This window comes from Apium graveolens, unplaced genomic scaffold, assembly GCF_009905375.1.
Source record: "Apium graveolens cultivar Ventura unplaced genomic scaffold, ASM990537v1 ctg7996, whole genome shotgun sequence".
NCBI lineage: Eukaryota > Viridiplantae > Streptophyta > Magnoliopsida > Apiales > Apiaceae > Apium > Apium graveolens.
The window spans coordinates 2,220-11,401 of NW_027420807.1; the positions used below are offsets into that span (position 1 = coordinate 2,220).

The 9,182-nt window shown below is 33.4% G+C and overlaps 2 protein-coding genes across 2 annotated transcripts; both read left to right on the top strand.

Moving 5' to 3' along the window:
• Positions 1-2,525: 2,525 nt before the first annotated feature.
• On the top strand, positions 2,526-4,024 carry LOC141704573 (uncharacterized). The gene is made up of 4 exons (XM_074507800.1): positions 2,526-3,242; positions 3,412-3,501; positions 3,600-3,667; positions 3,750-4,024. The coding sequence occupies exons 1-4, from the start codon at positions 2,625-2,627 to the stop codon at positions 3,868-3,870; spliced, it is 897 nt and encodes a 298-aa protein (XP_074363901.1). The 5' UTR covers positions 2,526-2,624; the 3' UTR covers positions 3,871-4,024.
• A 520-nt stretch (positions 4,025-4,544) lies between these two features.
• On the top strand, positions 4,545-7,933 carry LOC141704574 (uncharacterized). The gene is made up of 4 exons (XM_074507801.1): positions 4,545-5,299; positions 6,737-6,826; positions 7,352-7,419; positions 7,630-7,933. The coding sequence occupies exons 1-4, from the start codon at positions 4,676-4,678 to the stop codon at positions 7,751-7,753; spliced, it is 906 nt and encodes a 301-aa protein (XP_074363902.1). The 5' UTR covers positions 4,545-4,675; the 3' UTR covers positions 7,754-7,933.
• The last annotated feature ends 1,249 nt before the right edge of the window (positions 7,934-9,182 follow it).

Genomic DNA, 9,182 nt, shown 5'->3' on the forward strand with positions numbered 1-9,182 from the left:
CGGCCGCGCAGCAGCCTTGCGCGCCCGCGCAGAAATGCTGAGCGGCCGCGCAGGGTCGGGGAAAAAAGCTGAATTATTTTAGACTTCTATTCTGTTTGGCTTCCAACTTCTATGTAATCTGAGTTTTATGGGACTATTATATAGGTAGATTTGAGACGTTTTTCACAGAGTATTAAGAGGAGATTATGTTTTAGATTGTGTTTTGCAAGAAGCGAAGGAGATAAGGAAGAAGACCGATTTAGCACACATCAACGAAGAGGAAGCATATATTCTTGTGATTCTTGTTTCGTTGTAACGTTGGATGCTAGTTTTCTTGCTTTGACTTATTTACTCTTGTGACGTACTCTGTTTAATATAATTAGTTTAGTTGTTATTTTCTTGTGTTTGTTTATCATGATTTCATATGAACCCATGATGGCGATAAGTTCTATTATGGGCTAATCGTGATCATGGGGTTGCAACGGATTTATTATGGAATTCTTTAGTTAATTGTTTAATACTTTAGTATGTGATGATTGCATGATATCTAGTATTGGTTGTGCGTATTCGTCTTATGTGCGTCGCGAACATATAAGATAGGGTGTTAATCTCTTGTGAAGCGACGGTGGATCTTGAGATTTAGAACTTGCCATGCTAGCATAGGTTCATGTACGTTGTGCATGATTAGTGGGTAACTCTAACAGTTTTATTTGCCCTATGTAATCAAAAAGGAATAACTTGTGCTTAAATCGTTGTGTTGTCAATTTCTGTAGACATATAGGAACTCAACATAATTGATGACTATTCAACTTATATCTTAATTGTGGATGTTTGGTAGAATGGTATTAGTACAATGAAAGTTGGCTTTTATCAGTTTCGTGTTATTCGATTAATATCATCACTGTCACATGCTAAAGGTAATAACTATGGCTATAGAAGGAAGTAATAATGAAGTTGTGATCTCATGAGTGTTTTATTATTGATAAATTGAAGTGTTAGTTAAGTGGTTAATTAAGTAGTTAATTATAGTTAATATTTAATCAACAATTTTAAGTGTTATTATCTTAACATTGAGAAGTAGTCATACATTGATGAGTGAGTTAAATTAGACAATAACTTAGTCTGAGTCTCTGAGGGAACGAACTAGAAAGTATTCTATATTACTTGCGAACGCGTATACTTGCGTGAATATTAGTGCGTGATTTCGCCCTAACAGATTTGCGGGAGCTTTGTAAACAGATGCATCTTCATCAGAGTTTAAATCTTTATCAGGAATTAAATTATTAGTTTTTATTTTACCTCTTGAACAACAATGTCATCAACATGAGTAGTATCAGTGGTTAAAACTGGTTGAATTTCAGTGTTTACTTCTTCAACTTGAGCTCTATCAGTGGTTGAACAACATTTATAGACTTCAGTTTTTCTTTGGAATTTTACCAACTTTATCTTTCCCCTTGTAACTTCTTTCAAACATTTAGAATGGCTTGACACCTAAAATTATGTATTTCAGCAATTTGAACCTGATTGATGTCCTTAATCTTCAAAACTTGTTGCAAAGGTCTTTGATTTTTTCCCTTCTTTGAGATATCAGAATTTAAGGAACTATCAAACTCACGTTCGATTCCATGCAACTACATAATTATTCAAATTTATTTATTTAGTTTCACTTTTTAGATTTCACCGTAATGTCGATTTTGATTCCCGATAGCAATAATATAATAATTAAATAACGACGAAATAATATCAAAATACCAAATTTTATTTATCATTAATTATGCATAATTTAATAATTAGTTTCACTTCAAACTTAGGTTCAATTCCCCGTAATTACATCTATACTATTATATTAAAAACGGAACATTAAAAATTTGGTTGTTAATCCTTGATCACTCAATCTAGAACCGTCTAATCAATTTGTTGAGGATCGTTAGATATAATTTTTAAAATTAATATTTAAGTGATATTAGATCAAAATTTACAAACAACATATTAGTAAAATTATAATTTATAATATATAATGATAAAAACAACCGTGCATTGCACGGGTTATATACTAGTAATAATATAAGATTTATTTATGTAGTTTCTCTTATTAATTTTGGCTTCAATTTTAATAGTTATACAATAATTAAATAAGATTTATTACTAATATTAAAATATTAGGACTAAATAACATGAGTAATCGGCTAGCTAATACCAAAAAGAACTATAGATCAGCTTAATTTAAATGGGTAGGCACTTGGAAATTAAAATTTCCTGAGAACAGTATGCTCGTAGCAGTTGAGAATTTGAGATGTACAAAGATATCAACAGCAAGAACATTCTATTTTGTTTTATGCTTCTCATCCTGATCGGTTCTACTCTGGAAGATTCTATTGTATTTTATGGTTTTCATCCTGTTTGGTTCTTTCTCACATGGTGAATAAATCTTAAAAGACTCCTTACAGAAAAGCAAACGCGTACGGGACACTAACTAAGTATTTTCCTGGTCAAATTAATGAGAAAGTCATCTTGTTTCTCCTCTATATAAAACAAATGTTGTCTAATAGTTAGACCTCACTTCAAACTCACAACATTCTTACAACAGTGGTCCTTTTCTTTCATCAAGTTAACTATCTAGTCTTAAAGCCAAGTAAAAAAGAAACATGGTGAAGATATTTGCAGCGGTGGTTAAGCCAATGGTTCGAGTCATGATGAAGGCATATGGCATAAAACCCAAACTTGTTGAAATCGAACCTGGTACAATTATAAGGTTCTGGATTCCATGCAAATCAAGAACCAACCCAGCCAAGCCTAATGTTGTATTTCTTCATGGTTTTGCAACTGATGGAATTTTCAATTGGCAATCACAAGTTCAAGCCTTGTCGGGGAAGTACTCTGTTTACGTGCCAGACCTCTTGTTCTTTGGCGCCTCCACCACAAATAAACCCCAACGATCAATGGAGTTTCATGCAGAGTGTTTGGTGAAAGGGTTGAAAAGCTTTGGAGTTGAAAAGTTTACAGTTGCTGGCCTTAGCTATGGAGCTACACTAGGGTTCAAAATGGCTAAGTTGTACCCAGAAATGGTCCAGTGTATTGTGGCTAGTGGCACTGCTATTGAATTAAGTGAGTCCATTTCACGAGTTTCATTGAAAAATATTGGACATTCAAGTTGGTCAGAGTTTTTGATGCCGGATTCTACCAAGGGTCTTACTACATTTTTTTCAATTGCCAGCCAGAAACCTCCATCTCTTCCTGAATTTGCTGCGAAGGACTTTCTTAAGGTCAGTCACAATTACAATAATACAGACTAATTGAGCCTAAAATTATAACACGATAATTTGTGATGGGTGATTAGTCCAGTGAAACATGATCTATAACGTCTGGTCTTGAATAGGATATGCTTATAGAATTTATTTTTGAGTCAAACAAGGAAATATGTCATACTTGCAGGAATTCTTTGGCAACAGAAAGGAGAGAGATGAAATTTTGAAGGCTTGGGTGATTAAAGACAATGATGTAGCCCCTTGTAACTACTCCCAGGTATCAATTTATGATGTGAAAAATTGGAAGATTATTGTTTGTAAAAACTATACCATGTACTGGTACTGATAATATAAGTCGTGTGTGTGTTGTTGCAGAAAGTTTATTTGTTATGGGGAGAGGATGACAAGATCTTTAAGAAAGAAGTCGCACAAAACATTAAAAGGTCTGTCTCAATTACCATCACTGGTTCACCACTATATATGTAATTACATTGTTATACTTACTAATTTATTTATGATATGCAGGCAATTGGGAGAGCAAGCTAATCTAGAATTTATCAAGGACGCTGGACATCTTGTTCATTCAGATCAGGCATCTGAATACAACCAATGCCTCAAAAACATTCTCGCTTATGTAAACAAATAAGATTTCTTATTCATTTTCAATGTCAAGTTCTTGTGTCCAAGATGTTCACCAGATATGGGGTTTTGTTTTTCACTGCTGTAAAATTTCCAATTTCTGTTTGAAAAGATATGTTATATTATTAGTTGATCATTGATGTAATATTTAAATTTATTGATTTCTGTTTTAGATGAATATGATCAAGTAGATTGTCGATTGGAATGAAAATGATCATAAATGAAAATTAAAATTATTAGAAGCCTCAAGTTGTAAATAGGTACCCCAAATGTATAGGAATGATATTTCATTCCCAATCAATTAAATTAATTGGTGATTTTTGTAACCGGGTTCATCAACCTTGAATCAAACGTTCAGACAGGCAGGCAGGCAGGCAGTAACTTTCAAGTAAACAATACAAGGATATTGGGCACTAATAATTTTATAATAATTCTTGCCTGGCAACAGACAGGCAGGGACCAAGAATGGCATCAACTAAAGATTAAATTACTAATCACGATTAGCATCCTTCATATCATAATCCATTACTCTTAGATTTAATATGCATTATTACTAATGAATTACAAAAATCAGTAGCCAAAGTTGACTTTCCAGAAAAGAAATTGTGTTGAAGAATATGTCAAGTTGACTAAATGACAACATGGTAGACCTAGAAGATTTGTAAATTTACATATATGTATATATATTATTGCAAGAGGCAGCTCATCATAGACATAGTTGCAGGAATCTGACTTGTGCATATTTGCAAATCTTGAAAATTAAAGCATTTTATCAACACCTTTGGTGAAATTGAGTCATACACAGAGTAAACATGGTGAAAGTGTTTGCATTTGCAAAACCAATGATCAGTCTCCAGATGAAATTCTACGGTATGACAGCTCAGATGATTGAAATAGAAGCAGGAACTAAAATTAAGATGTGGGTACCTTGTGCACTCACAAAAAACAATCCCAAACTCAACAAGCCTGCTGTGATGTTTCTTCAAGGTTTCGCCACTGATGGAATCTTCTCATGGCTTTCACAAGTCACTGCTTTCTCCGCTGAATATTCTGTTTTCGTGCCTGACCTCCTTTTCTTTGGTGGATCAACAACCGATAAGCCGGATAGGTCACTTGAGTTTCAAGCTGAGTGCTTAGCCAAGGCATTAAGGAAATTTGGGGTTGACAAATGTAGTGTTGTTGGGCTTAGTTATGGAGCTACTGTTGGGTTTAAAATGGCTAAATTGTACCCAGATTTGATTGATTGTGTCGTGGGCAGTGGGACGGTTGTGGACTTAACTCACTCAACTTCACAAGCATGTTTGACGAGGATGGGGTATTCGAGTTGGTCAGAATTTTTGATGCCTGAATCCGTTAAGGATCTAAAAGCTTTTCTGGCGATGACTAATCATAAACCACCATCTATGCCTGACTTTGTGGCCAAGGACTTCATCAAGGTAAAAAAAAAAAACAACAGACTTTATGATTGTTTTATATTTTGAGTTTTTGTCTACTTGTTAAAAGTTGGAAGCTTTGACAACATCCCTTATATTTTGAAATATATTGTTTGCATTCAAGTCTCGATTGTCTTGGTGTTTGGATGTTGAATTTCTTTTCAAGAGTTTAGGGTCATAATTTTAAATTTATTGGTGGCTCATGAATTGAAAAAAAAGAGTAAGTATAAATGTAACATTGAATTTTATAGTGGTAGACAATAGATTATTTCCTTATTGATACCACAAATAGGGAAGATGGTACGGTAAGACTGTAAACCGAAAGCTAGCGCAATTCTCTGTTTTATGAAAATGAAAGGATTAGCAGTGTTTGATGAAATAACTTGTCTAGTAGTAGATGTCAGGTCAGAGTGCATCATAGTGCCTCTTAGGCTCTTACCCTCCCAACCCCTCTCTACAAGTCGGATATCCACGGTGTTTTTGGTTATATTTATAAGATTAAGGGCTGATGTTAGCACACAGATCAGTAGTAAACTAAAGAAGCCTTTCCCTGTTTAATCTTATTTTCTGTTCACTTTCCCAAACTAACCTACTTTGTTCAAATCTATAATAAGGTTAAACAGGGAAAGACTTCTAAACTAAATGGTATTTTAAGCTTTTTTTTTTCTAATTGATTGTCAAATCATAAATTAAGTACATACTGTGTGCACCAAATCTTTAATCCTTGACATCCTATTACCAAGGAAATACAAGTACAGTACCACTAGGCTATAATGATGGTTATAATATAGAAAATCGTTGCTAATATAAAATAGTGAGTGATATTTGTTGGACAAAAGACCATGCTACAAGTTTTCATATTGCTGAATGAGCCATTTATCATATGTAGTATGTAATCATCATCCACGAGTCAAGAACCATGAGTAAACAAGCTTGTAAAATTTTAAATTCTGTGATTGGTGGTGATTGTGTTTGGAAAAATTTGAAATGTAGAGGTTTCTAGTACTAGACTATAGCATCTCTCTAGTGACAACATAAAAGGGAAACATAGTAGACAGGAAAGATATTGGATTAGAAGCTAAATAGCTCATTATCTATGAAGTATGTGAATCATATACAGATCCTTTACAGTTCTATGTTTTATATACATATTCTGAATTGATAACTGTATTGAGCATTTTACCCAGAATTAGAGATATATACATATTTAGCAAGTACTCAAATGAGAATCGTGAGATCCAAATCCAATTACCAAATACTTGGAGACAAATTACCAGATTATAATGATTTGCTAGGAAAAATTCGGTGATGTTTTGGTTCTCAAGGTTCTCATTTCAAATTGGTTCTTATTAGAGTATCTTTCAATATTATGTATCTAGGATTTAAAGAATGACAAAGTCCTAACAAGTAACAATAACTAAGGCTGCCTTGTGACTGCAGGAATTTATGGTTAACAGAAAGGAGAGAACCGAACTTTTACAGGCTTGGGTCATTAGTGACAATGAGCCTGCCTTTTGTAATTACAGCCAGGTTTGCTACACTCTTTCAATTATCTTTATCAAATTGTTTTTCCCATGCTTCTGACTAATTTCATTGATTGGAGTACGCACAGCTGTTTCTTTAACTTTGTATTGACATCGTATACTCCCTCTATTCCAAATTACGTTGATCCAATCTAGACTGCAATCGAAAAAAGAATTGTTATTCAATTTAAATGTACAAACATATATTATTAGAACTGAACGGAATACTGTTTTTGGGAGGCGGCCTTTATTTGTTATAAGGTTCATTTAGTAAAAAAGAAAAAAATTGTTTTGTTTCGGTTAGTTTAAATTAGTTCAATGCTTGTACATTTATATTTATGTGCTTAGTTACAGATCTGCATGGTTATGATGGTCAAATAAAATCAAGTATTTCTTTTTATGTAATGGTCCATTGCAAAATTTTAAGACCTCACATTCTTGTGCAAAAGGGGAAACATTGCCGGTTGCTCGATAAGATCAAGTTGTGATTACAATTTTTGATATTTTTCATGTGAATCCATTGCGACTGCAGAAAATCCATCTGCTATGGGGAGATGATGACAAGATTTTTAACTCCGAAATTGCTGAAAGCATCAAGCAGTAAGTTCTCATCACCTATACCAACATATTTAAACAGTTTTTACTTTGGAGTTTGGACTCTCCTTTATTCTGGTTAATTTTCTTGATAATCATATTTTTTAACATTTTTACGGCAAAGCCATGCTACTAACATTACTTTTCCGTAATAATTTAGTTATAATATCAGTAAAAGATTATAGTTAAAATAAATATGTTGGGATACAACTGCAGGCAGTTAGGCGACAAGGCTACTCTGGAATTTGTAAAAGAGGCAGGACACCTTGTTCAAAATGATCAGGGTGCAGAGTATAACAATCGCGTCAAGAAAATACTTTCTTCCTTGCACAAAGCTTAAGATATAGGAATGATCAATGACTCCACTTTCATTAAACATCTGTTAGTGATATTATTTTGATTTTGTTTGTGCTTAAGTTGTTGCTGTGTGATGTTCTATTGTATAGATTCAACCTGCTTTCAGAAATTATTTGCAGTTTATTTACATCTTATTTGTTGATGGCTAAATTTTTTTAATTCCTGATATTATTGTTATTTTTTTTTGTTACTGTATTTATCTTGTACTTTGCCCAAGAAAAACTATTTATATCTATATTTCTAGGCTATTTAGCGGAAACATAAAGTTGATGTTCAGTGTTATTTACGGAAGAAGTTGATTTTTACCCTTTACCCCCTCTATTATTTGCAAATGTTTTTTCTTTTTAATTCTAAATTTGATCAAACATTGTAGTACTCTTTACCTCTCCTATGATATATATCATTTAAGTATGTTAATTGGTTATTGGGACTTTGGAAGGGCATTAGGATGATCATCTTGGTTGCGTAAGCTCTCAAGAGCAGAAGGTTTCTTTGTTAGGCAGGTGTAAACACTAACTATCACTGTGAACAATTTTTGCACAATACTGCAGATGATAAAGCCTATAGACAACCATGGACTGGTGTAGTTCGTCAAGCCCCGAAATTTCTGTAATCTGTATAGAATCAACCCACTGCCAGCAATATTATAGACTATGGTATTACTAATTATAAGTGGAGCGATAAAGTGAAAGAGAGAATAAACCAAAGCTAGAAGACAAACTTGACAAGTCTGGAGTATCTTGTCTAATGCAATTTTTGTTGAAGCTGCCATGTCAAATTTTTATGCCCTGTTTGAGAAACTGAATTTCATTTGAAATTTTAGATTGATAAAATAACATGTTTGAGAATTTGGATGTAGATTTATTTTAAATCCAAAATATTCAAATATTAGTAAAAACATGAGAATTTGAAATGATAACTCAAATCTTGTCATTTGAAATTAAATGCATGTTTCCGAACGCCTTCTTGAAGAAGATGAGTAAAAGAACATGCAAGAAGAGACAACTAGTGAATTTGCAGCCGTGGTCAATGAGCTGCAAAATTTGCAACTATTAGATGAAATTTAGACGGTTCGCGTTATTATTTAAGATGAAAGTTTGTTATACCATATTTTCTCCAGCGTCTCAAGTTCTCTTTGATTTAGCAATTTCTTTGATATTCGGGACACCAATGGGGACCTCACTGGAAGGCCTGTAGATTAAAAGAGGGCAACCTATTAGTTAAAGCTGATGTTCACTAGTCAATTAGCATTTTCATATAAGTAAGCACACATCTTGGAAGTAATACTTGCAAAGCAAAAACTGTTAGTGGTTAAGTAACAAAAAAAACTAGTAGTGATTGATGCAGAACTAGTCATGGAGTAGTCCGGAGAATACTTTGGAAGGAAGGCTTCTAAATTTGATATTTCGTTA